This window comes from Rhizomucor pusillus (genome assembly GCF_041956525.1).
Source record: "Rhizomucor pusillus strain CBS 183.67 unplaced genomic scaffold VTP01scaffold_20, whole genome shotgun sequence".
Taxonomy (NCBI): domain Eukaryota; kingdom Fungi; phylum Mucoromycota; class Mucoromycetes; order Mucorales; family Lichtheimiaceae; genus Rhizomucor; species Rhizomucor pusillus.
The window spans coordinates 40,418-66,892 of record NW_027192162.1 but is presented as its reverse complement, the minus strand read 5'-3'; the positions used below and the strand labels follow the sequence as shown (position 1 = coordinate 66,892).

At 45.8% G+C, this 26,475-nt stretch overlaps 10 protein-coding genes across 10 annotated transcripts; 5 read left to right on the top strand and 5 right to left on the bottom strand.

The window, feature by feature from the left end:
* Positions 1-209: 209 nt before the first annotated feature.
* Positions 210-1,440, bottom strand: VTP01DRAFT_5038 (uncharacterized protein; the record flags this gene model as incomplete). The annotated part of the gene is made up of 4 exons (XM_069383786.1): positions 210-594; positions 659-744; positions 1,160-1,255; positions 1,327-1,440. The coding sequence occupies 4 exons, from the start codon at positions 1,438-1,440 to the stop codon at positions 210-212; spliced, it is 681 nt and encodes a 226-aa protein (XP_069235638.1).
* A 2,406-nt stretch (positions 1,441-3,846) lies between these two features.
* Positions 3,847-7,526, top strand: VTP01DRAFT_5037 (uncharacterized protein; the record flags this gene model as incomplete). The annotated part of the gene is made up of 7 exons (XM_069383785.1): positions 3,847-4,986; positions 5,048-6,301; positions 6,363-6,590; positions 6,650-6,779; positions 6,840-7,022; positions 7,099-7,360; positions 7,436-7,526. 7 exons carry the CDS (start codon positions 3,847-3,849, stop codon positions 7,524-7,526), a joined length of 3,288 nt encoding a protein of 1,095 aa, XP_069235637.1.
* A 536-nt stretch (positions 7,527-8,062) lies between these two features.
* Positions 8,063-9,231, top strand: VTP01DRAFT_5036 (uncharacterized protein; the record flags this gene model as incomplete). The annotated part of the gene is made up of 5 exons (XM_069383784.1): positions 8,063-8,287; positions 8,368-8,604; positions 8,668-8,732; positions 8,790-8,910; positions 8,977-9,231. The coding sequence occupies 5 exons, from the start codon at positions 8,063-8,065 to the stop codon at positions 9,229-9,231; spliced, it is 903 nt and encodes a 300-aa protein (XP_069235636.1).
* A 523-nt stretch (positions 9,232-9,754) lies between these two features.
* On the bottom strand, positions 9,755-10,726 carry VTP01DRAFT_5035 (uncharacterized protein; the record flags this gene model as incomplete). The annotated part of the gene is made up of 3 exons (XM_069383783.1): positions 9,755-9,961; positions 10,019-10,025; positions 10,683-10,726. The coding sequence occupies 3 exons, from the start codon at positions 10,724-10,726 to the stop codon at positions 9,755-9,757; spliced, it is 258 nt and encodes an 85-aa protein (XP_069235635.1).
* A 595-nt stretch (positions 10,727-11,321) lies between these two features.
* On the bottom strand, positions 11,322-15,198 carry VTP01DRAFT_5034 (uncharacterized protein; the record flags this gene model as incomplete). Its single annotated transcript, XM_069383782.1, has 9 exons — positions 11,322-11,570; positions 11,629-12,093; positions 12,158-12,577; positions 12,640-12,915; positions 12,974-13,045; positions 13,105-13,305; positions 13,362-13,866; positions 13,927-14,822; positions 14,881-15,198. 9 exons carry the CDS (start codon positions 15,196-15,198, stop codon positions 11,322-11,324), a joined length of 3,402 nt encoding a protein of 1,133 aa, XP_069235634.1.
* A 953-nt stretch (positions 15,199-16,151) lies between these two features.
* Positions 16,152-16,603, top strand: VTP01DRAFT_5033 (uncharacterized protein; the record flags this gene model as incomplete). The annotated part of the gene is made up of 3 exons (XM_069383781.1): positions 16,152-16,188; positions 16,289-16,361; positions 16,429-16,603. The coding sequence occupies 3 exons, from the start codon at positions 16,152-16,154 to the stop codon at positions 16,601-16,603; spliced, it is 285 nt and encodes a 94-aa protein (XP_069235633.1).
* A 1,334-nt stretch (positions 16,604-17,937) lies between these two features.
* Positions 17,938-19,098, bottom strand: VTP01DRAFT_5032 (uncharacterized protein; the record flags this gene model as incomplete). The annotated part of the gene is made up of 8 exons (XM_069383780.1): positions 17,938-18,032; positions 18,095-18,222; positions 18,278-18,410; positions 18,472-18,588; positions 18,654-18,768; positions 18,832-18,862; positions 18,923-19,010; positions 19,068-19,098. The coding sequence occupies 8 exons, from the start codon at positions 19,096-19,098 to the stop codon at positions 17,938-17,940; spliced, it is 738 nt and encodes a 245-aa protein (XP_069235632.1).
* A 513-nt stretch (positions 19,099-19,611) lies between these two features.
* VTP01DRAFT_5031 (uncharacterized protein) lies at positions 19,612-21,341 on the top strand (the record flags this gene model as incomplete). The annotated part of the gene is made up of 8 exons (XM_069383779.1): positions 19,612-19,874; positions 19,941-20,043; positions 20,104-20,208; positions 20,266-20,407; positions 20,478-20,792; positions 20,848-20,908; positions 20,966-21,136; positions 21,197-21,341. 8 exons carry the CDS (start codon positions 19,612-19,614, stop codon positions 21,339-21,341), a joined length of 1,305 nt encoding a protein of 434 aa, XP_069235631.1.
* A 1,031-nt stretch (positions 21,342-22,372) lies between these two features.
* Positions 22,373-24,813, top strand: VTP01DRAFT_5030 (uncharacterized protein; the record flags this gene model as incomplete). The annotated part of the gene is made up of 9 exons (XM_069383778.1): positions 22,373-22,451; positions 22,520-22,835; positions 22,908-23,168; positions 23,230-23,566; positions 23,622-23,738; positions 23,804-23,954; positions 24,035-24,229; positions 24,288-24,524; positions 24,590-24,813. The coding sequence occupies 9 exons, from the start codon at positions 22,373-22,375 to the stop codon at positions 24,811-24,813; spliced, it is 1,917 nt and encodes a 638-aa protein (XP_069235630.1).
* Positions 24,814-24,954: 141 nt separating this feature from the next.
* On the bottom strand, positions 24,955-26,389 carry VTP01DRAFT_5029 (uncharacterized protein; the record flags this gene model as incomplete). The annotated part of the gene is made up of 3 exons (XM_069383776.1): positions 24,955-25,948; positions 26,009-26,302; positions 26,358-26,389. The coding sequence occupies 3 exons, from the start codon at positions 26,387-26,389 to the stop codon at positions 24,955-24,957; spliced, it is 1,320 nt and encodes a 439-aa protein (XP_069235629.1).
* Between the last annotated feature and the right edge of the window lie 86 nt (positions 26,390-26,475).

The following is a 26,475-nucleotide window of genomic DNA, read 5'->3' as shown; positions in this document are numbered from 1 at the left end:
CGTTAGGACCCAGAGAGCGTAGACGAGTAATAACCGGGGAAAATATCGACATCCCGTCGAACAGATGAGCGGATGGTCTGTTCGTTGAGTGATTTGAAAAATGTATTGTATAGCCGGCTGGAAACAGTCGGTGACCGATCATCGAACAATCGAGAATAGCCGAACAATAGTTCTCGCACGTTGCTATCGTCCATTGATAGTGACGGCGGTCATGGGCCAGAAAGTTGATGAGGCTGATTGGTCCTTGCAGGCTGTAAGGCTTCGAGAGACCGTTCGCGACACCAGTCGAGGTAGCGCTTTTGAATACGTCTATATTCTTGTCTTGCTTTCTGTCGGTCTAGGTGTAAGATGTTCTCATATGCGTCCAAATCTACGCCGTGAAGTATGAGGCGGCGCAATTTGTTCTCCATGCTGTGAGGCTCCAATCTGGGTTCTTCTCGAGAATGTTTGTTGGTTGGCCTAGAGCGGGGAGGACTGCATGTCGAGGTATGTGGATTGGTGTCGTCTGACTCAGTAATTGAAGTGTCGGGAACCATATGGCGGATGGCCTCCAAGTGTGATGGTGATCGCTTTGGCTTGGTCCATCTGGAGCTTCTGTAGAATCTGAGATTAAGATTCCATGGGGAACATATGTAACAGCTGCCCGTGTGTGCCCAACTGATTGACATTGCGTCTGTTGCTGTCACTAGCGGGCTGATTGTTGAATCTCATCGCGATGAGGTCGATCGAGTGGGGTCCCCACATCTGGTCCAAGGTGGCAAAGAATGCTCGATCGATGGTTCACTCCAGTTGGCGAGATGCTACATCCGCCGGATTGAACCTTACCGCTGATGATTGCTAAACCTCCGCAAAAACATTGCTATTTTTGGAGACCAAGCGCCCAAGAATAATGTAAGCAAAGGGGACCACTCTTCAAATTTCGTCTACATAACAGACGGGTGGGATTGATGAGGTAATATTCCCGCAAACATTGGAAATTTACACAGCGGGCACTGGAAATATGTATAGATTATTGCTCTTTGATATATAGTGAGTTTTGTAGCCATATGAAACATTGTAATGGTTATCAAGTAAATGAATTTATAACATGATGTACGTAGAAAAGAGCATAGTGATCTTGATTGACAAGGTTGGTCAGGGAAGGAGTTCAGTTGCTTACCGATGTCTTGATTGCAGCCGTCATCGTTAATCGTTTATACCGCGATGGAACAGGGCAGTGCTGCCAAGGATGTAACTGCTCGTTAAGCGTCGATATCTAATTTTCCCAGCAGGCTACCTAAGACAATACCGGAGCAATAATTGCAATGAATCCAATCTACTACGTGCTGCTTCGTAAAAGCCGAATGCTGGAGAATAAATGTTAACGCGGTTGTCCCAGAAGCAATCGATACAGATGACAACGATGTCTGCAACTGCCGAGTTTCGTAGTAAGGATTGCATCAAATGACAGGAAGGAAAAAAGCAGCCTTTACTTTCATACAATGTTCTGTCGTCCTTCGTTTAAAGAGAGCCGAAACAGGTCTAAGAATAATACCAACAAGATGCAAATATTCCTTGCAGACTTTGGCATGCTTTTTATTTGGTTTCTTATACATATGTAGTGCCATCGAAGATCTCCGTCATGTTCGAGCTTTTTAGTTTTTATAACACTGCAATCTAGTTCAAAAGGTCAGCTTTCTTTGCAAATATTATTCGTGCCAAACCGTAGCACGGCGATGAGCATGAAGCACTCGAGCGATCGGTAACGGAAAACAAGTTTTGATAAAGTCTTTTAGCAGGATGTAATAATCCATGCGTAATGCAGTTATGCACGGTGCAACAGCAAGGCACAAGCCAGTTATGTAGACGGGCTTTTTTAAAACATTTGCTGGATCATCTGTTTGCTGATCCCTGTCCCCTTAACTGGTTAAAAATACAAATATTGACAAGCATGCTTATGCCACATGTATCATCATTGCGACTTGCATCAGCGTAGTTGCGCTAGTGACAGGCACTAGTCGAGCTGGGAATATTGACCAAGCTGCGTGGATCGGTGACATGTTGCTGGCACGTGGTAGGTCGATATCAAGGCCAAAATCAGCAGCAGATGTTGTTGTCAATGAAAATAGGCATCGATCATTCTCCTGGTTAATTTCGACCGGCAACTGCAGAAATATATCAAGTTAGCAGATGCCCCACACAAAAGGGCGAGGATCAGGCACAAGTTTCGGATATGCACAACAGCAACAATAAATGGCGACGATTAATTACGTTCGCGCAGGATGCTGATCAGCATAGTCAAGGCCATGCGAGATAAACACACGCAAAGCAGTAAATCAGCAGCAGCAGCAGCATCCTTGACACTTGCGTGTTCAGTCTCCATCCATCTTGCTTTTTAGATATCTGCTGGGATGGTTCAGTGTCCTTTGTGAAACCGTGCGGTTCAGGAGCGGTTTCTTGTTTTGATCAACATCCGTTGTTTACGCTCCATCAAAACAGTAAAAAGGTGCAGAAAGAGAGATATTGATTTCCGAGCATTTCGTCGTGCATAAAGGTGGAAAGCGTTGCTACTGCTGCTACTGCTGCCGCTGCTGCTGACATAGTCAACATCCCACCTTTACTCTTCTTCTCCCGCATTGGAAAGAGACATCGCCTATTTCGAACCCCGTTTTGGCTTCTTTCACGTCCTTTTCAGGTCCACTTTCAGCAACACTCCCAGTGTGGTCCACACCACTCTCTCTCCCCCTCTTGTTAGTTTTCGACGAACGAACCGTTCTTCACCAGCCACCGCGTTAGACGTTTGACATTGCCACTGCGATTCGCACCTGCATTGTTCCTTGCAAGAGGGAGTCATCTGCAACTCATCCTCACTGCCTCTCTTTCCTACCGACCTTCACCCCTTATTTAACCTCGAATTAATTTTACTATCGACCTTTTTTTTTTGCCCTCTTTGCTGCACCGAAGCTATATTCGCCACCAACCCGGCTCGGTTACCACCTCGGCTCGTATAAGGAGTATCTGTGAGTCTCTTTTTTTATTCCGTTGTTTTCTTTCTCTTTTGCAACAACAAAAGAGATCAGAAAATCAAAACCAGAATAAGATTGTGCTCATCGAGGGAAATTGTATAATCCCAATATAGAGTTCATGTCATCGCCGACCGTAACAGGACCTACCATTGCCGACTCGTGGATACATATGCATCAACAGGGATATGGAGCGCAACAGTCAACGATGGACAGTGGACGGTATACGAAATCGACCGCCAGCAGCAGATCACGCGCATCCAGCAAACTCACCAGTCGCAAAAGCTTCAAAGAGCTCATGCAAAGTGTGGACGAAGATTCGGGTATGAGTCGAGACGGAATATACGAAGCGTTCGCGCAGATGGAGAACGATGATTTTGAGCCGCAAGAAGCAGCAGCAGCATCAACGCGACGGGCAGGTGGTGGTGGCATGGAGACAACTGTGCGATTGCGACGCAAGTCTCGGGTGCCAGTGACCGATGATGAAAGTACTATGCGAACGAATGTGAAACGTGCCTCTGTCAATACGTCGCAAGGAAACAATGAATCTCCCCGTGCGCGCCCTTTGAATACAAAAAAGTCAATCGAGAGCATTACTCGACGACGGGCATCTGCAGCTGCGCAGCCATCACCGCGCACAGGGCCTACCAAGGTCAACGCTGCTGCTGCTGCCGCCACCACCAAGAGTCGATACTCATCCACCACAGCAGACACGGAAGCAAACAGCAGCGGCAGCAGACTAGCAGCAGATTACCGCCGCCGACGTTCTATCCCAGACAACAGCAGCGGAGGAGACGTGAGATCACTGCGCAGTGGTGGCAGCAGCAACAGCGGAAAATCATCAATGCACGACGGCAGCAGCAGCAGCAGCAGCAGCGGCGGCGGCAATGTCATCAAACTCGCAGACGCTCTTCGAGACTCACTCATTGTGGAACGCAAATTAGCTCGACAGGAACTCGGACTCTGTTCCGACAAGACAGACCCATCATCACATGCCCCAGGCGAACGCACCAGGGCAGCCCTAAAGTCACCACCATCCGACGCTGCTGCTGCTGCAGCTGCTACCTCCACTACTACTCCCACCAGCACTACCGCAGCTAATAACACCAACAGAAAGACATCAGTGCTGCTTTCTGGACGCAGAGCATCCGCCAGACTAGACCAACAGCGCCGGAAATCCGTCCACGATGACTCACAGAGAACAACGGCAGAGATAATTAGTGATGCCAAACGACGACTCAGTCTCGGCAAGGAGAAAATGCGTGATGTAGAGAGGGCTGCTGCGGCCAGCGTGGCTGCAAAGGCAGCAAAGGAACCTCGACGGCGGACACTCTCCAGTGGATCTATCTTGCGCACAGGCGTGCTGAAAGATGAGCTTGAACGTCGCAGATCAACAGCGTCCCGCGGCACGCCTCCGTCGTCAAGTGGCGAGAGCTACATGAGGCCTACGATTGCTGATCTTCGCCGCAGATCTTCGGTTGCGAACGGAGACGAGCGGGAAGAGTCCCTGGTCATGCTTGCGACGAAACGGCGGTCAGCACTTGCATCGAGTAGAGCTAGCAGGAGAGGTGATCAGAGCGGAAGTCGCGCAAGCAGTGCAAGTTCCTCCGGCGGCGGCGGTCAGGGAACTACTCCGGGACCTGATGATGATGGCAGCGCAAAAAAATCGGCAGCAGCGTTGCGGCGGCAGAGCCGAGGATCCGATGCATCATCCACGGAAACGGCTAGCACGAAAACCAGTGCTGCTGCCAGATCAAGGAAGAAATCGATCGTCGCTATGGATGATTCGTCCCTAGGAGTAAGAAGAGTCAGACGCATGTCAAGGACTGAGAGTTTGAAAGAAGGCGTGCCGACATCGCCGTCGCTCAACGCTGCCCTGGCATGGCGCAAGAAGAGCCAGGCTGTACAGGAGCAAACATCGAAAGGTGTATCCAGCGCACGTGCTGCGTTTGAAAACAATAGAACTGTTAGAAAACGAGGCAAGGTAATGAGATGGATAGACAATGCGTATATACGTATTTTGCAAAAGCTAATACCGAGAACAGACTCTGCCAGGCAGCCTGGCTACACCTCCACCAGTGCAATCGCTTCTGCCTCCCATGAAAGTAGAGCCGATCAAGCTATCTATACCGAAATCGTCGTCAGGGAAAGACGCATCCACACCAACAACACGAGTACCGAAGCCTTCATCTTCTAAAACTATAGGACGCCCAGACGCGTCGAGAACGCCCAGTACGGGTCGCGGCGGTAGCAGCGAGGAAGAAGCAACCAAAGCTGTGCCAAGTGGGGACCGACGCTCGTCGCTGAAGACAACCGCTTCCCGGATCACTCCCGCAGCTTCACCGCGCGAGAACGTAGCAATAACTGCATCACCTAGAACACGGCCTGTGGCCACCAGTCAAATCGCCAGTGCTCGCAAGCTTTCGCTTTCCACTGTAAATAGCAAAACCGGAATATCAGCCAGCGAAGAAGCATCACCGTCACTGGGGCCATATTCGGCAGGCTTACTACCTCCTCGCTCGAGGAAAATCAGTACGAGCAGCATGAACGCAGCTAGCAGCGCACGGTTAGCAGCAGCAGCAGCAGCTGCTGCAAGCAGCGGCGGTAGCAGCCGAAAGAACTCGCTCGCTTCAGTCACCGACCAAGATGTCATCAGCTGCAGCGAAAAGGAAAAGGAACGACATCGTGCCATGAGTCTGCAGGAACGACTGCAAGCAATGGTTGCACAGCATGCTATCCAGGACGACTATGCGAATGCCGATTTGCAGTATTCGTTCTTAAGGGAGCGGCGCGCACGTAAAAGTCAGACGTACGATTACGAGGATCGAGCAGATGATGATGGTGGCCTGCGGTCACCTACAAGCGCAGCTGCTTTAATGTGGGAGAAGGAGATTGCAGAAATTGCAGCGGCGGGTGTGCGAGGACCAAAGAGTCCGACCACAGCTCTCAAATATTACGCTCCTTACTTATCGTTGTATGAGCGAACCGAGATTCTGGAATACGGCCAGATTTATTTTATTGGAGATCAGGCTCAAAAGCACCCTGCAACCTTGGATAAACCCGAGCGCAATTTTGGATACGATGATGAACGGGGTGACTACAACATTGTGCCGCGGGATCACCTGGCATACCGATACGAGGTACTGGATGTGCTCGGCCGCGGATCTTTTGGCCAAGTCGTCAAATGCCTGGACCACAAAACTGGAATGAGTGTGGCTATCAAGTTAATAAGGAACAAAAAGCGGTTCCATGCCCAGGCACAAACAGAAGTCAAAATCCTTAAAGATCTCGTAGAATGGGCAAGTAGTAAACATTTACTGTCATGGCATTTCTAAACGTCATTAACACTATTTGCTACAGGATCCACACGATCAACACCATAATATTCGAATGACGGATTACTTTACCTTCCGCAATCATCTCTGCATAGCATGCGAGTGTCTTAGCATCAATCTGTACGAATTTATCAAGGCGAACAATTACCGAGGCTTTAGCCTAAGCCTGATTAAGCGTTTTACCATACAATTATTACGATCGCTTTGTCTCTTGTATGAGCACGGCGTTATCCACTGTGATCTTAAACCCGAGGTAACGACAAGACATATTACACGCGCGAAGAATGTGTTGCTCATCCCACGATCACTTAGAATATCTTGTTAAAACATCCATCAAAGAGCACCATCAAAGTTATTGATTTTGGTAGCAGTTGTTTCGAAAATGACAGAGTATACACCTATATCCAAAGCCGATTCTACCGATCGCCTGAAGTAATTCTGGGTAAGTGCCACTGTGCTCGGCATTTAATCAGATTGTTTACGTTGTCACTTCCAAATATAGGCATGTCTTATAATATGGCAATTGACATGTGGAGTCTTGGTTGTATTTTAGCAGAGTTATACACCGGACTCCCATTATTCCCCGGCGAGAATGAGCAGGAACAGCTAGCATGTATCATGGAGATCCTTGGCATGCCCAGCCGATATCTGATAGAGCAGAGTGCACGAAGGAAGCTCTTTTTTGGCAAGTATATTGCAAAAAAAAAACCATAGTAGGAGGAGGAGGAAGAAGAAGAAGACTAATACATTGCACTGCACAGATTCCAGTGGAAATCCACGCATTATACCCAACTCACGAGGCAAGAAGCGGCGGCCAGGCTCGAAAACGCTTGCGCAAGCTCTTCGATGCAACGATGCGCTTTTCCTGGACTTTGTCGCGCGCTGCTTACATTGGGACCCTGAGAAACGCATGACACCTGAGGAAGCCATATTCCACGACTGGATTCTGAGCAGTTCTCGACATAGCTCTGGCGGCAGTAAACAACAACAACAAGCGACATCTCCATCACGCGTCCTATCCTGGTAACTTTTTCTCCCCCCTAAATTGTGTCACTCGTGCAGCTTCCAAACTAAAGAACAAAAAAATTTTCTTGATAGTGTTCAAATCGGCACCGAAGACACTCCTCGCATGCTTGCAGTAGCGGATAACAAGCAGTGTGATGACACAGAGCTTAAAAAGCAGCAATAATGAATACCATTTCGTTACCCTAAAAACAGAAAAAAAAGAATCTTATCAATTTGCCTTCTTGGCGGCATCCCTGCAGGTCCATCCTTACATATTGTCAAAAAAGAGAGTGTGAGTGGTGTGTATGCGAGGAGGTTTGGGGGGACGAGGAGGAGGGGTGAATATACAAACTAAGGATCTTTGCTTGCTGGCTTGCTTCTTCCCCCATCACCTGCTGAGTGAGAGATATCTATCAGTGAGTTGAGTGCTAATGGCTTGTTACTGAGTTGGGTTCGCTGGCAAGTTGGTTGGTGCGTGCACCACGCGGCGGCATATCGATCCACTCCCCTCCTCCACCTTCGGCCACCTCGGATGACGCGGATCCTTGTCCATGACTTAAAGTTTCATGTATCTGCAGGCGTGGGCAGGCTCAAAAAAGCAATAACGCGCTTTTGGGGTGGATATATATTCGCACATCTCTTTTCTTTTTCTTTTTTTCTTCTTTTTTCTTCTTCTTTTCCGTCGATTTCTTTCTTGTATCTTTTTGCTTTCCTCCCCACATGAACCTTTACGACCCGAATTCTGCTGCTTTTACTGCGCCCCTAAAGACCGACACACAGCCTGAAGACGACGTGGCGCTGGAGACCAGCCAGCTCATGATCCGCTCGCCGAATGACCACGACCACCACCATGAGCAGCCGTACAAAAAGTTCAGACCCGACCCGTGGTCTGTTGATTATTTAATGACGGACCCTTCAAGCGTGTTGGCCACCATGCCCTTGGAGGTACAATAATAAGCTTTTATCTTTATTAACATTTTGATTTGAACATCCAGCTTACAATAATAATATTTATTTTTGGGCAGTCGATTTTCGAATATTCGGCTTTTCAACTCTTGACACCAAACGAGCAGGAACAGCTCGCGCGATTGTTGCCTCCAGTAGATACCACCCACGACGGTACAGTACCGCCTTCCTTTTTTTCAAGGCAGGAAAATCCCGTATTTTGGAGCTCCCTCGATGATTGGCAAATGATGCTCGGCAACGGCGAACTCTCGTCCGCCAGCAGTTCTTCCGCGGTCACTACATCTGACACCGTCAAGGTGAAAAAGAGCGCGATGTATATGCGCCTTAGCACCTTGCTAACCAAATCATTCTGTGTTCAGGACGAAGCATTTGAAACATATTGGGGCGAGCTGAATGATCGAGACAAGGCACACAACGTTGCGGGGTAAGGAGAACAAGACAGAGTTAAACGTTCTCTTATTCATGTCAAACTTGGCTCTAGAGACTCTAAAAATATTACTCTAAAAGACATGTGTCGAAAAGGACTTATACGCGAGCGCGACGTTATTGTTTATAAACGCAACTTTAGTGCATGCAAAGTAGTCGTATCAAAATCAATGACGGTAAGAAGATAAGACAAGACTGGCATTTGCAACGGCCAAGCCAACTAATCGTGGTGACACTGATAGGTCGTCAAAGCGAGCGGGACGACTGGTATTTCAATCGAGCTCGATAATGAAATATTTGAAGACTTTGAGACGCCTACAGCTCTGGAAACCAAGATATTGGACCAGCACGGAAAAGTGACTAAAGACAAGCGGCCGAACGGCAACGCGTTCAAAAGCATCCGGCTGCTGCGGAACGGCAAGGATCTGGGCCGGCTATTTGATATACGCAAAGATGGCTTTGGCGATTCTGCTGCTACTAGCAGTAGTAGCAGCTAGATTAAAAAAAGGAAAACCGGATCTGCAAACTTTTACCCACTGCTGATGACCCATTCCCTCTGTTCCCCCCCCCTTTTTTTTTTTTTTTTTTTTTTTTTCTTTGCATGGTACATAGTCCCTAACCTGCCTACACGGTGACGCGCGCGCATTATATTCATCCACAGCCGCCGCGCGAAACTGCTGCTGCTGCTGCTGCTGCTGCTGCAGCAACAAAAAAATGTAATTCAATGTAGTTTGCTTTTGCATGAGCTTGACTGCTGCATTTTTTTCCGCACAACGGATACATCCTGCGGGAGATTGCCTTTTTGTTTTTTAATTATATATTGTTGTTATTGCGTATATACAATGTACAGCCGTGGAAGTTGAATTTGGTCAGGGTCAGCGAACATGGGTCGGTGAATACCACGTTGGGAGCGGTTCATGTCGATTTCCTGTACCATCGAGTTGCGTCGGTTGGCCTTCCCATGCGACCTCTCATCGAAATTCCGCGGCTTTCTAGCTTTCAATGCTTCCTTTGATATGTCTAGCAGACTTTTCCATAGCTTCCTGTTAATCTAAAGTAAAAATCACTCCATAGAGACTGCTTATTGTTTCTAATATCTTTGCCAAAAGCGTATCCATCCATTGTCCATGACAGCGAAGGAGGTCGGCATGTAGAGCTTCCTCTGGGGTACAGCAACATAGAGACAGGGCTATGGAAGGTGAACCGACCATATCTATCCACAGGAGCCTAGTTACCGGATTTTCAATTAGTTGACTGCTGTAGAAACCTATATTCACAACTTACCTTACAGCTGCAACGTCCACGCAGATATCTCGTACTTAGTTGTCTCTCCAAATAAGATAGACAGCAGCATATCTAGCGTGTCCTTCCCTACGCGCACGAGCTTTCCTTCGTCATAAAAAAAGCTTCGAGTTACTGGGGCTCATTTTTGCCAGGCCTCCGGCCCCAACGCCATATTCGTGCTCATTGTGATCGAAAACAAATCTCAAGTCGACCTTGAAGCCCACAGCGTGGTAACTGCCAGTGTATTGTTGATGTTTTGCGCGGCTGATTGTCGTATCCGGTTGTGACAATCAGTAGTCGTACCCAGGTACATAATCCTTCGCTATAACATTCCAGTCATTAGGAACTGGTACAGAGAACTTCCAATCTATGGTTGAGTGAGCGCTTGACGGGATCAGCAGCCAGGCTATCGGAAATTCAAACATGAGCGGCATATGCTCATTACAGCCGTGGAAATTGAATTTGTGCAATGAGTCGGGGGAATGCGCTGCAGAGGGCTGGCATGGAAAAGAAGCCCCCGGTGTGAGCGCAGAACGTAGGATACAACAGAAACTCTATCTGAGTGGGCCAAGTCTTTTGTCATATTCAGTAACAAGAACACATTAGTAGTAATAGTAAGATGCACCATGGTCTGTATGTTTCCTGTCCCGGATTTCTAGCACACCCTGCGTAGGCGATAGCAACTTTATACGCCACAGGGACAACCATGATATAAAATTGTTGCACATCTAATACATTTAACCAAACATGGCCGGCTTTCCCGCAAAGCGTTGGTGTACAAACTTCCTTGCAGCCCTTTTGCTTTCAAGACGATAACAATGCTTTGTGTGACACGGGGGTCGGCGGCATACCTAGATTTATATGATCCATTCTTGTAGTAGTCCTCGAGCGAACATTAATCACATTCCTGACGCTCTGGTGCTTCCACATGCAAGGTATTATTGTTTTAAATGACACTGACCTTTTGAGCCAGAAAGTAAAAAGTAGACAGATTGATTCAAAGCTGCAAGGTGCATGATTAAAGTTCACCACTTTTTTTCTTTCCGTCACTCTTTCACTCTTTTCTCTCTCCTATATCTGCATCTCTCCCAATGAGTAGAAACGATAGAACGAGTCACCTGCAGCACATTGTCCCGGCCAGTTCTATATTTGAGCAAAAAAGAGTTTCTGCTACATGCAGGCCGATCTTGACGCATGTTTTTGCTCTCTACAATAACGGCTTGCTCTATAGTCATATGTGATATCTTGAGTTTATTGCTGGATTTAGAAGAAGAAAAACAAAAAATGGAAATGCTTAATTAGATCAAACAACCGAGTAACGACCACCAGTACCGCCTCCTGTTCTAGCTTCGGCCTCCATCTGTGCCACTGTAGCCTCCACCAGGATACGCTTGATCTCGTTCTTCGCCTTCTCAACAACTAGCTCCGAATCACCTTCAATGAATAGATACAGTTTACGCTCGCCAGGTCCAGGCTGTTTGCCCGGTGGGAAGAAAGTACCACGGGTAGTGATAGCAGCGCCTGAAATTTCAGTGATTTGGGAGATTTGTTCCTAAACAAAGACAGTTGTCAATATACATAGAATGCGCTGATGAAATATTCTATCTTACCTTGTTGGTAACTCTCCACCTGGCTTTCTGGGGATAGTCATTAATGACAATTTCTTCAGTGTAAACGGGATGTCCCTCCCCTTTGCTATCGTCACGCGTTGCGCCACCTGCGTTGAATTTATTGTTGATATCCGCAACAACCTCGTGGGCACGATGTTTGTTCGCTCCAGCCATAGCGTTAATCCTAGCCGCAACCTCCGCGGCCGCCTTCTTTGCTGCAAGCGCTGCAGCAGTCTTTTGATCGACGCTTCCTTTGCCGGCCTTTTCTGCCTGAGCTGCAGCAGCTGCGGCTGCGGCTGCCGCTTGACCAGGTGTAATAGGCTGATCGCCGACAGGTGGAGATGCGGTGCCAGCAGTCTGTTGCTGCTGCTGTTGCTGGGGTTGACTTGCGGCCGCCATCTTGGACTCAATTTCTTCAAGGAGCTCTTCTTCGTCTGACTCTTCCATATCATCACCACCGTAAGCCTAGCAGTACGCACGGATCAGCATTTCGGACATCCAAAGCGGCATATCAAGTTTGACCACTTACCCTTTTTTGGATTCGCTTGACCATATCTCGGTCCTTGTCGAATCGTTCCAGACCTTTACCACCAAATCCGGATCCTGCAAATCGTTCTTCTCCAGCTTTGACTTTCTCCTGGAATTTATCCATAAGTTCTTGCAAAGCAGGCGGTATTTCTTGGCCACTGAGTTTCAAAGCTTTGCAGATATCCAGGGCATAGCGGCCTTGGTCAGGAGTGATGAAGGTATAGGCAGTACCCTTATTGCCAGCACGACCTGTTCGACCTACGCGGTGGACGTAATCTTCCATGTGGTTCGGGCATTCGTAATTGACAACAAGTTTGAGCTGTTTCACATCGAGACCTCGAGCGGCCACGGAAGTAGCAATAAGGATGTCGCTAACCCCGGATTTGAAGTCTGAGATAGTGCTATTTCGATCTGCTTGATCCTATAAACACATCGTCAATTAGATAGCTCTGATAGAACCGCCGTTCATATCCAGCACAATACCTTTCCACCGTGTAAGGATTGGCACAAGTAGCCTCTACGAATTAAATCTCTCAACAGGTTGTCAGCAGCTTCCTGTCGATCGACGAAAACAAGGGCTCTCGAGTCGCCATCTTCTTCCTTGTTGAAAAAGTCACCGAGAATTTCCAATAAGCGCACAAACTTTGTCGATTCTTCGATTACTTCAACATGCTGCTCCACATCATTGCAGACAACACTTCTGCCACCAACTGTGATCTCCAGTGGTTTTTTAAGAACTTTGCGAGCCAAGGCTTCCATCTAAAAGCACCATTTAGCATCATTCAGCTGCATATTGAAAGTTCAAGTCGATTCTTACCTGTCTAGGAAACGTCGCAGAGAACAGCACCGTTTGCTTGCTGGGACGTACGTTATTGACGATTTTCATAACCTATTTATAAATGTATACATTTATCATAGAATGGTGGAGGAAGAATTTGTTAAACTTACCTGAGGTTCGAAGCCCATATCAAACATTCGATCAGCTTCGTCGAGAACAAGGTATGTTGTTCGTCTCAAATTTGTCACCCTTCCGGAATTTGCACAGAGAAGATCAATCATACGTCCGGGAGTGCATACAATAATTTCAGCACCTCTCTTCAAGTCTGCAATCTGGTCCTTGATAGGGGAACCACCGTATGCGCAGACGGCCTGTAGTTAATTGTTAGCAATCAATTAAATATTACACAGTGCCAGCTACAACATACCCTCAGACCCAGGACTTTCAAAAACGGTTTGCACTCGCGATGGATCTGTGTCGCAAGTTCACGTGTAGGTGTCATGATAACAGCAATAGGTCCCTCGCCCATTTCAAGCGGCCGTTGATCCTTTATATGTCGAAACATTGGCAAAAGAAATGCGATCGTTTTACCGGAGCCGGTTTTAGCAACGCCAATAACGTCCCGTCCATTCATAATGGCAGGTATACCTTGAGCTTGAATGGCTGTAGGTTTTTCGAACTTGAGTTTCTTGATAACTTCCAAACATCCCGCCGGAAGACCGCAGTGAGTCCACTTGAGAATAGGTTTCGGGCAGTTTACACCACGAATTTTGATGCCATCCAGTTCGATTCTCAGCATCTCGACTTGATCTGGCGTCATATCCCTAAGTTCTGGAGGCTCAATGTAGAAATCTTTACGGAAAGGTTCGTACTCAATCTGTGAATGGTCTACAGCTGCAAGATCTTTCTTTTTGACTTTCTTTGCTGCCATCCTGAATAAATAATGGAAGTTAGCAATCCTTCCTGCGCAAAAAGCGTTTCTAGCGACTTACGCCAAGATATCTTCTGGCTCGCTTCCAATCTGTTCTTCATCTTCATCTCCTTGACCTTGAGCTTCATCTTCATCCGCATCCATTCTGTTTGAACTTGTCTTCTCCAGCATATTCATTCGTTTCTTATCTTCTTCATTGATCTTTCGGGCTTCGGCGCGAACATCCATCATGTATGCTTCAAGAGGATCGACGTCTTCCGCACCGTCAATGTCCATCTGTTCAGCATCCTTTTTAGGTTCGGGTGTTTTTGTTTCAGTTTTGGCGCCTCCTGCAGGGCTTTTGTTGGAATTATTCTTTCCAGGTGTAGGCTTTTTCAAAACCATGCTTTTGCCTAATCCAAATCCGATCTTCATTGACGTCTTTGGTTTCATTGCAGCCTGTTTCTTTTCATCTTTTCCATTCAGTTGACCTAGCTGCTTCGATCCGAAAGTCTCATCTTTAGCATCGTCGTCTTCTCTGTTATTCAGTGGTTTGAAGCTTCTCTCCGCATCAGCGCTTTCCCGTTCAGCAGTGTCTGTATCCATAACATCCTCATCTTCCTCATCATCTTCGAGACTCCATTTCTTTCCCTCTTCTGCCACTTGGTCTTCCTTATGTTCCTTATCTAAAGTTTCTGTCTCCTTTTGATCATCTTTGGCAATCTCCTGCATTTCAGTTGATGCTACAGTCTTTACGGTCTCTTGCTCCGTTCGTTGTTGCTGTTGTTTTTCGGCTGTTGCTGCTGCTTTCGACGCAGCTTGATTTTCTTCAGCTTGAGCTTGAGTTCTTGCTTCTGCCTCTGTCTTGGCCTTTGCTTCTTCCTCTGCTTTCTTTGCAGCTTCTCGTTCCTTTTTCCATTTTGCCAGCTGCTCCCGTCGTTGCCGAAGTAGCTCTTCCTTGTCAGGCTGAGCAGTTTTCTACGTTGTTGTTATTAGATATGCTTCCAGCATATTGGTTCTTTAGATTTCAACTTACTTGAGTTTCTGCTTCTACAGCACTTGAATGAGGTGTTGCATCTTTGCGATGACTGCGAGAGGATGAATGACTGTCCCGGCTTCTCGAGTCGCTCGGATAATCATGGCGTCGACTGCTCGAATCGTAATAATCGTCGTAATACCTCGAAGAGCGGTGTGAAGAATGACGTTGTGACGATCGGTGTCGGTGGGAACGCTCGTCGCGATCAATGCTTCGACTGCGACTACGAGAAGACCGATCACTGTAGTGTGTGTGTTTTCGTCTTTTACTGGATGGCGAAGGGGATCTGTATCTTTCTCTAGATCTCGATCGGTACATTTCACAGTCAAGAAAGAAAGGAAAAAGAAGAACTGTAGCCTTTTGCGGGTGAAGTAACTTCAGTTGCCGCTGGCGGACATCTATGAACTCGTTCACGCAATTTGGCTGGTCGTTCATGTTCAGATCAACCTCCTGCACCGATCTTCTCCACTCAGGTCCCACGCAGTGGAGGGTTGGTTGAAGGATTCGATAAAAAGCATCTCGGTTGATACCCTAATCCCCCAGACCGGCCTTTCCTTTCTTTTCCTTCCTTCTCTTCTTTCAATCCAATGTTTGCTTCTTATTCTTGTTCGGATCTTCAGAGACGATCGATCTCTCAACTGCTTGTAATGTGTAAAGAAGCACGAATAACCTGGACTTCAGAGCAACAAGGGATCAAGTTGAAAAAAGAGCGAACTGATCTGGCGACTTGTCGAAGCTCGAGAAAGATTTGCCGCTGCTGAAATGCATAATGCCATTCGCGCCACTCAACCCACTATTTCAGCACTTGCTCAAAGCATAGTAGCTTTAGATTGGATTACTGGAAAGAACGATTGTCGAGATAATTTTTCTTCTCCCTTAACCCTAATGTAGTTTGGCATTAAGAGATTTTATGAACTAACTATCGATATCTCAGGAAAATCGATTCGGGACAGACTTATACATGTATTAAGCGCAGCTTCCTTGATGAGAGGCGATAGCTTGAGAAAAATCCGTTTGTCAGATCTGCAGTGCTATGAACAATTCAATGATATTTTTGGTTTTACACCTGCTACCATCCTGCTCATTACATCAGTACTAGAGGTTAAGAAGGTCATATACTGGATTTTGCAAAATAATTTTCAAACAGCGCAAATTCTCTTGCAAAATCCAGTAATTGCAAGCTAGTCCGGAGGACACTAAACATGAAAAAGGCTGTTGTTTGCGACCCGATGGACTCAGCGCAATTTTCTGGAGACTTCTGATAGAAAATAATGAATGAGCTGAAAGACGTTGCTGGTAATACTCAAGGTAAGTAAATATTTCAGCATAGGTAAACTAACTGTACGTATCAGATTATGCTGAAAAACAGCCTTTTTTATAGACCTGATTTCGTATCTGGCAATAACAGGGAAAGTTTGTCTTACTGTCCTTGGTTTTGCTGGACTTGCTACGAACTGCAAAGTCCTGAAGCAGTTCGTCGGGTAAGAGAATAGTAATAACAGTACGTAATGTGAATGAATACTAATAACGGTTAATGGTTATGAATAGTGATACTCCCAATCTGGAGAATATCATGGTTGATCATCTGCTACACCAGCATGAAGTCAAGGTTTTCAACAGGAAACAACTTTTGGACGATGATGAACTGCTGAGAATGTTTAATTGCAGAAACATTGGATATTTCTTCGGTGATCGTAGTGGAGCCAGTTCGCTATCGCCTTGACCTTTCGGAATCGGTGTCCAGTCCTTATCCATCGACGATGTGTCCCAAAATTCCAGTTGGTCTACTCCAAATTGGCATTTCTCTATCTTGCGCGTATAGCTTGTGTTCCTTGAGTCGTTCCAACACTCCTCGTACGTGCTGAAACGATGCCGATGAGGACAATGGAAATAATCCCTAAAGAGCATGCCATCGATGCTGTGTCAAAAGCGTTGGAGAAAAAGCTGCGGGATATAGTCACATCGGCTACCAAGGCCGAAGCAAACAAAACGAAAGAGTCCAGCGAAGGAGATCCCAACAAACTTCTGGAAAAGAAAAGAGATCAGCTACTAAAGCAAAGAAGAGCACCGCGCGGTATTTGACGATGCTGATCGCATCAATGAGCTCTCGCCGAAGACGGTGTATCGATTTTTGAACCATAAAAATCACAATCTTCTGGAAGTTTGGCACACGTACATAAGAGACATAATGCCTATTTACGTTGATCAAGAATTCAATCCTTCCTCGCGGCTCCATGTTCCGAACATGTGAATCATCGTTATGGTCATTGTTTCGGCAAGTCCTGCCAAAAAGCGACCAGGATTTTGTATCGGAACGTTTCGAAATAGCAGCAAGATTTCTCACAGACATGAAGTCGACATGCTTGCCATCACAAGAGCTACAATCGAGATCAAGAAGGAGAACGTCCTGTGACAATCATCAAACATCTACGTAAAGCCGAAAATCAGTGATTTCCTCCCAAAGCACGTGATTCGGTATGAAATGGAGGACGAGATAACGTCGCAACGTTGCCAGTCGATGGTAGTTCAATCCAAAAGACCACGATTTATACAATCTTTTCGGAGCATTCCATATGCAATATTTACTTCAAAGGCATACACAAGCTCGGTCGTCATCAGGAACGCATCCTCTATGGGATCAATTAAATCTAGGTGATATCCCATTCAGTATTGGCGACACATTCTGCTTCAGCGCAACATGTTACGATAATGTGCAACAGTTTGCAATAATGATCAATAACATGTACAGAACAAATATACTCGGCTATTCTTTGCGACGACTTTTACTCATTTATTTCTGAACGAACCTGGCACCTATCCGAAAGAACCAGTACATGGTATTCACCCTGCAAAAAGCGGAGGAAAAGAGGATAGCGATATGAATGCCGAGGAAGAAGAGGATAGTAACGACATGGATATTGACGAAGAAAGAGACACCGACATCGACGAAGAAGAAGAAAAGCAGAAATTTGGATTTCGCGTGGGCTCCAAGCAGATGAAACTGTTGAGCAGTTCTTTGAAACAGGGAGCGAAGAGCAGGAAACAGAAAAGAAAACTTTAAAGTTTACTTTGCTTTCCACCTGCGTGCAAGTCCATGTCTACGAGTTTTTCTAAGGTTGCAATTGCTTCTTCAGAGCGCCCCATCTTCACCTCTGTGAGAAAGTGTTAAGCAATTATCGCTGTTATAAACGAAAAAGCCGGCAGTATAACTTACGGATTGTTTCCATGCCAAGTTTTTTTGCAGCACGCAAATTCATGCCAATGTCATCCAAAAATATGGCTTCTTCTGGTTTGACACCAATGAGTTTGCAAGCATGTAGGTAGAAGTTTGGATCGGGTTTTCTGTCAAAAGGATCAATATTTGGTACAAACCACTATAGATACCTGGTGACGTTACCTCAAACCAACCACTTTGGATTCTACAAAGTAATGGAAATACTCCTTCAGCTGCGCACCTCCACCTTTCAGTTCATCCTCCTCTGCCATCTCAGAGTTGTTTGTCAACGCTGCCACCGCAAACTTTCCGCTTTCTAATAAAATATATTACTGAGTACATCGTTTTTCCTTTGACAATGATCAGGGGCTTTGTACCTCGCAAACGTTGAATGGCATGGAACACTACAGGATCTATCTTGTGTGTCTCGGCCATCATGGTTCCCCACAAAACTCTGCCGTCTACTTTAACATCGGGTATATGCTGCGGGACAGCTGCGACGTAATTTTTAACAACTCTCGACTCACAACATGCTGTTATTGTTATATGTAATCCCTACGTTTACCGGATTTTTTGAGATATTCCTGATAGTGGATCTTGTGAGCTGGATCGGACAGCTCCTCGCCGAACTGTTTGTAGAAATCCTTGAGTCTGATTTCTCCACGCTCAAGTTTCTATCAATTCCCACAGACGTCAACATTTTTGTTCGTAGACTATCCAGAGTTGCATGTATCTACCTGGAACGCTCCATTCTCGCCTTGCTTGACACTGTTTGAAATAGTTTAGTACTTGTTTGCTTTTATGTTGGCTTGTCCCTGATGAACTTGCATGGCGACATTGATATAATTCCGTGGAAGCCCGTGTTCCTTTTCGTATCGATGGATACCGGCCATGGGGGAACCCACGCAGACACCACCTCGAAATGGTCTCAGTAATCATGCTGGTATAGTTACAGAGGTGAGTATATTATTACCAATGTCAAAAATTACGGCCTTGAATTTCATGTGTGGGGAAAAGAGAAAGGAGGAGCGCAGCTAAAAAATCATTAGTAACGCTTAATTGGTAGGCGGACAAGCTGTGAAATGCTGGAATTCAATTCTTCAGTGCGATCACCGAAAAGATCAACCATGCTATCGAGTCAGGGTAACTTACATTTTCAAGAGAGCTAGTATTTACGGTACCTGATTTTCCATTCAAATCGAAGCAGCAAATATGATATTATGAAGCGGATACCGGAGTAGGCCCGTTTTGCTGTTTCTCTTGCTGTATAGCAACGAATGCAAAACTACTCAGGGGCGCTCTGCAAACAAATGACATATTAGAAGCGAATACAAATACATACAGTATTCACCTGTGTTGCCACGAAACACGTAGCATAGATAGTTTATATCAGTGTAGCAACTCTGCAACTAGTATGCAAGGATACGCATGGATCTCGATTGCCTAGAGTTCTCGCATGATTCAAGCTAGTTTGTATCCATACCAGTAGCGTTATAACTCTATTTCCACTACTGCAAATGAGAGTTGGGATAATGGGCCCAGTGGAAAGCTTGTCAGGGCAGAATCATGCTAAATTTCAGCACGGGGAATCACCAGGAGTCCGGTCTGATTCCGGCAGCAAGTCTGGAAACGGTTTCCCCGATATATGCAGCATGTCGATGACAGAGTACAAATTGCGAAGGGACGCAATGAGGATGCGTGTCCTTGACAAATATGAGATCATTGGCTTCATTAGCTCTGGAACTTACGGTCGTGTATATAAAGCCAGGTCAAGGAACAAGTAAGCAGAACGGAAGCTATTGTTGTCAAGGTTTTACAATCTTGTTCATCGATCGTTGATCAACAGGGACGATCCCCGGGAGTTTGCCATCAAAAAGTTCAAACCGGATAGAGAAGGTGAAGGACATCATTATGTTGGTATATCACAATCTGCCTGTCGAGAGATAGCCGTAAGTTCTCTGGTGATTACAAATATCTTTCTGGTTACTGAATCAATTGGGGCGACGTAGCTATGTCGAGAGCTGAAACATGAGAATATCGTTAGCCTTGAAGAAGTTCTTTTGGAAGATAAGGCCATTTACATGGTATTCGAATACGCTGAACACGACTTTTTGGTACGTGACGATGAGCGACGATACTGTGCGCAAAAATGTCAAGTAACAATTCTGTAGCAAATCATCCACCATCATCTAACTCAAGAGAGAAAACCGATACCCGAAGTCGTCATCAAATCATTATTATGGCAACTGATCAACGGAGTCGCTTACCTGCATGCAAACTGGGTGTTACATCGAGATCTAAAGCCTGCAAATGGTACGTTGTAAATAGGATGTATGTCAACGTGTGAGGCAACCGAGAGACTCAACATCCCCATTCCGTGCAGTCTTGTTGACCAGCGAAGGAGTTGTCAAGACTGGTGATCTGGGCTTGGCCCGTTTATTCAATCGGCCACTGCTACCGTTATTCAATGGAGACAAAGTGGTCGTGACTATATGGTACAGAGCACCTGAATTGTTGTTCGGGTCTCGACATTACACCAAGGCAGTCGATATGTGGGCAATCGGATGTATATTTGGTGAGCTCCTTACTCTGAAGCCGATTTTCAAAGGTGAAGAAGCAAAGATGGATAATAAGAAGAATGTACCCTTCCAACGGAGCCAGTTAACGAAAATATTTGAGGTGCTGGGTACACCCACTAGTAAGAATTCTGTTGCTGTCACTACGTCTTTAGCATCCATTGACCATACATTCAGAGGAACGATGGCCAACGCTTGATCAACTACCAGAAGCTGAAAAGCTTAGCAGCTTCCAAATGTACGTCATCAGGCAGACTTGCCATTACTTCGCAGACCTCACCAAATTGCACTTTAGGTATCAAAACAACCTCAAGCAGTTATACAATTCAATCCATGGGCAATCCAAAAGTGAAGCTGGATACAACCTGCTGGCTTCTTTGCTAGAATACGACCCAGCAAAGCGGATAAGTGCAGATAAAGCGCTGAACCATCCCTACTTTCAAGAAGATCCAAAACCAATGATGAAGTGAGTCTGAAGATTTCTGCATCCAAAATCATTTCTTGCAACTCACAATGCTTCATTCAGTGTACTCGCGCAGCAAAATATTGAATACCCCTTGCGACGAACCACACAGGAAGATGATATAAGGTCGAGTAAATCGGCCATGGCATCCGGTATAAATCGAGATGATCATTCCGGCAGAGCGGCAAAAAGAGCTAGAAATGCGTGATCAAGTCATTGTTAGCCGGCATAGCGAGTTGTTACTTTGAAAACATAATAAATTTAGTGGGCGTGCCTGATGTAGCTTCCTTTATCAACACATTTAATGGTGTAGCATTTGGAAACATACATAAATGATGTACCATTTGAAATGTTTTCCAACGTTCTGTTCATGTACGTAAATGTATCACAGCATATTGAACATCATGTAAAAGGAACGTACACTACAATTGCAAAATAGTCAATTGATGAAGATACGTATTTGAGGTGATAGATATACCCAAACAGGCCAGGATCCTGTTTTTGTTACTATGTCTTTAGTGTCCTTTGACCACATCTTCAGAGGAACGATGATTGGCACTTGATCAACTGCCAAAGGCTGAGAAGTAGTAGTTTTCAAATGTATTTTATTGAAGCAGACTTGCCAGTATGATTTCGCAGACCTTACCATCTCGCTGAACTGTACTGTAGGTATCAAGTAGTCCCAAACAACCATACAATCCAATCCACGGGCAGTCCAAACGTGAAGCTGGGTACATGTAGCTTGCTAGATCACGATCCAGCAAAGCAGTAATAAGCGCAGACCGCCCTATTTTATCCATATAACAGACAGCGATGCTTCACAGAGTCTGCTCGCGCAGCGAAACAGTGAATACCGGTTGCGACAAACCGCATACAAAAACTATTTAAGGTCGAGTAAAAATGGAGATGATCAAGAAATCGCATAACAGGTTTTCATCACGCAAGTTTCAGACAGCAATCAATCGTCCACGTATCCACGCCAGCTCCTAACGCAATCGAGTGCTGCCAAGGCTACCGCTCATCTTGGCTTGGATTTGAAAGGGTCAAGCTCAAAGAGAAACCCATAAGCTGGAAAGAAAAAGAAACAATGCATGATCTTTGCTGAGGTCAATGCAAACGATTGGTACCATTGTTCCATGCCATCCCGTTTCAGTGAAACAATAAAAATCATTTTTTTGCCAATCGTTTCTCTCTCTCTTTTTCTCTCTCTTTCGTCTACTTCACTTGCTTTGCAGCCTCATGGCCAGAGTCAAAGGCAAAGGTCTTCGAGACAACGCTGCAAAGACGTCCAACCAAATGCAGGACCCTGCTGTTGATGGTAAGCGCGTGGTTCCCTGCAGAGAAAAAAAAAAGCTCAATAGTTTCTCTGTAACTTATCGCAACAAGATCGCAATGACGACGGCAGTCCTGTGGAAAACGGGGAAACCGCCGGTCTACGGCGCTCGTCTAGGCAACGTCAATTACGCCAAGCTGCCGCTGTTGCTGCCACCACAGCTTCTGAGAGCCCGGAGAGTGCTGATGAGGACTACTCAATGCAAGACAGTCCCCAAAGCTCTACTCGTGCGAAAGCAAGATATCGAAAGGGAAAGGCAAGGCAGAGGAGTGATGATAATGATTCTGAAGGTTCTCCGAGAAGAAGAAACGCTTCTCGACGATCGTCTATGCTTAAGGATCAAGATGGAAACAAACATGCTCTAAACTGGTAAGCTGATTATGTGTTTCTTTTAGCGAAGCGGCGCAGATGTACTCATATTTGTTTCTCATTGATTCCTAGGATCCGCCAAAATTATGAATATCACGATAATCACAATGTACCCCGCAGCGGCATGTTTGAACATTACAAGACCAGTGCCAGCCTGTGTAACCTGCCAGTTGTCAATGCAGCCACGTTTGGCAAGCTGATCAGGCACGTGTTTCCCAACATAACAACGAGGCGACTAGGAACACGAGGCATGTCAAAATATCACTATTGCGGCATCCGCCGCAAGCTATCCGTCACTGGCTTTATGCAAACGACCCCTGCATACCTTGCTAGGTAAGATTAAAGATACCGTAGATGGGCCTGGCTTTCCTAAATGTCAGCGGGTTATATACAGTTCACCTGAGGCTGAACAACAGCGAGTTCGAGAACCTGCCGCTTCTAAAACCTTGGAGCCATTGCAGCCGGAAGTGAGAACGCCGGGTACTCGTCAAAACTATGAAAGCTTCTCGCTTTCGGAAATGTGCTGCAGTCAAGCTTCTTCATCTCAAATGGAAGACTATCAAGAGTACCCTCCTTATGAGCCGCTCGAAGTCCAATTACCTTCCTTCTCTTCAATTGTTCAAACGGGCATCGAGTTTCACGATGAAGATGCTGTTGTCGATTTTGCAACTATGTATGAAATTCATTGCTACAGAATGTTGCACAATGTGCAGGCCGGAAAAGTAAATCTCGTAAGTAGAATATCGAGCTTTCATACAGCAACTGCTTTAAACTTTAGGTCCGTAGGCGATGAGTGATCTGGTCGAGTTCTATGATAATTTGCCGCAGTCAACACGTCATTTGATCACCACTGAACCGAATCTAGCCGATGCCATATGGCGTTGGGACTGCGCTTTGTACGATGTAAGCATTCGCTGTATTCTGTTGCATTCAAGCGTCTAAACTTTTGCTAACTATGCTTCTGTAAGACTATCCTGATAAGTCTGATCCCATCTATGCTTGCGACGATACCGTTTGAAATGATTCGTGCGTCCCGCCAATACACCAACCAACTCGTGAAACATTTAATCGAAGCTTTGGTGAAATATCCAGAAAACTTACGAGAAAAGAAAATTCAAGGTAAATTGCAGGGACTCAAATCGTCTCTTTCTTACTATAGTAACTATACACGATATTAATACTGGGTTATATTTTATAAGCTGCAAATGTCTTTGTTTCCAGGTTCTGTCGACATCTCAAATTGAACCAAATGGCACAATCCGCAGCTGCGTTGCTTCGAAATGCAGAGATAGTTGAAGCGATGCGCACTGACTGGGAAAAAATCGATGTTGATAATATCCTCGACGAAACACAATGGGTATGTGCGTGCGATCCTGCGCTCGTCGAGAGATTCTGTAAGTTCTGCAAGCGCAAAATTTTTTCAAAGGAGTAAGGTTTACAAATAACCTCTAGTTCGCGAAAAATTTCCAGCGTTGTTGCATTCTGGAGTATCCATCGAAATCTTGATTGCTTGGATAGAGGATGTTGTGAAGAGATGGTTGCCCATGCCAGCCCCTCCACTAGCTAACGAAAATGCAACAAAAGAGGTCGAAGACTATCTTTACAAGGCAAAGCAAACTGTTTTGCAATGGAATATGTACAGTACACTTGCATTGAAAGACTTGGCAACCAGTGGCGCCGCTACTACTGGTAAGATGTGGATTAAGAGAGAAATGTATTGATTTGTATATTCAACCCGATATACCTTTAAACAGATCATTTCCGTATCCTTCGTCTCTTCATGGATGATTATTTGCTTTACTGCGTAGAAGGTACAATTGCAAAATGGGCGTCGGACGATGACGCAACCCAGGGAGAGTTGCCTATGGAAACCGTTGCATCACCATCCAGCATGGGAGGCAATGCTAGCAATTCACAGACGGCGGACAGGGCCACTAACGATCAAAATATGGATATTATACCAAATGAATTGCAATAACAGAAGATATGTTTAGCAGAAAAAAGATATTGCAAATACCTCACAATCTAAGCAGCTATTCAGCTTCGTATGTACATTTAATTGCTTCTCAACGAATATACAGTGCACATCTTATATTTGCATGCTATCTTTGATTTCTGTTTAATCGTAAAAGAAAACCTCCTCATCCATGCAGTCATCGTACATGTAAAATGTGGGCATTATCAAGGAAGCGCGGTCGAGGTACCACTGTCCGCAGTCGAGCTTGTAGAGAGTTGCTGTCATGACCATTCCTTCGAGTAGTTCGTTTACAATTTTCTTTTCCAGATAGATCGGAAATTGGTCCTTTTCGTCATCGTAGCTGGCCAGTGTCGTGGGTATCAGCTTCTCGGGAGGATCGTCGTCTTGAGTTTCTGCGATTTTGATAACCTTGACAAACAAACCCTCACGTTGATCAACAACTGTTCGCTGTGACGGGTTCTTTATGATATGTTCTACTGTTTTGCGAACTTCTCCCATGTCCATACCAAGGGTATCTGCTAAGAAATCATCCACTAGGTTTTGTGTTTTCAAAGTGGCCCCAGCCCAGGATGCAGAATCCAGAGCCCACGCCGGCTTCAATCCTCCATCAAACAAGGCACTGCAAGCCTTGTTAAAGTGGCCTGGCATCAGGTTTGCAGCTCGCTTGCACATGGGCAGTTCTTTCTTGGCTTTTGCCGTAATCTCCCTTGCTTTTCGTATATCGTCTGCGTATTCTGGACACACGTTCCGAATTTCCAGGTAGCGCAAGAATGCGTCCACAAGCATCGGTGCATCGATAAAATCCTGTAAGCCAATGAATCGGCTTTCCCTGACAAAAGTGTTGCCGAGATACACCTGCGCCACTTCGCTGAAACTGACTACCAATTCCTCATCGTCATCTAGCTGATCAGGCACAACGTCGGTAGCTGTCTTGGCAGCCTCCCAGTCTGCTTCTGCGTCTGGATCCTCAGGTGCATCGGCGCCGGTTGTTCGACCCAAGAAGGCATTGGGTCCTACCGTTATACCGCCGAATTTGAGATAGTTATCGAATATAGCTCGTTTCATTTCTGAAAACTTGTGGTTTTTGCGATATTTCCAAATTGCATATTCAACACGCTCGGAAAGTGGGCGTGATCTAACGGCTGACCGTGAGAGCTCTTAGACTTTTTGTCAGCTATGCATATTAGGTATTTACGGGTCGTATGGATTTTCAATGATATCTTCATCGAACTTCTCCTTGTAACTGTCATCCAAGGCCGAGCCTGCTTCCGGAAGTCCAGCCGTCTTGGACCTTTTCTTTTTTTTCTTCTTCTTTTTGGCATTCTCGGCAGCACTTTGCATTAGGCTGACAGGCGTAGACAGATCGCTCGGCATGTTGGGTGACTCCTGTTCCTGATTTTCGGCAGTTTCGGTCTCGCCATTTTCCTCTTGTTCTTCTTCCTTCTCTTTGCGTTGCCGCTCCTCTTCAATCGAGGCTAGAATATCCTCGCTGACGATACATGTGTGAGAAGATCTGGAATGAAGCGCAAAGATCATGCACTTACACAAATTGCTGCCTGTCGCCGAGCGACTCCATTGTTCGAGAGATCAAAGACGCGTTCTGAAGAAGCCCTTTTTGACACCAGCTCCCGTTCGCTTCTCCGAGAGAACACTCAAATCACC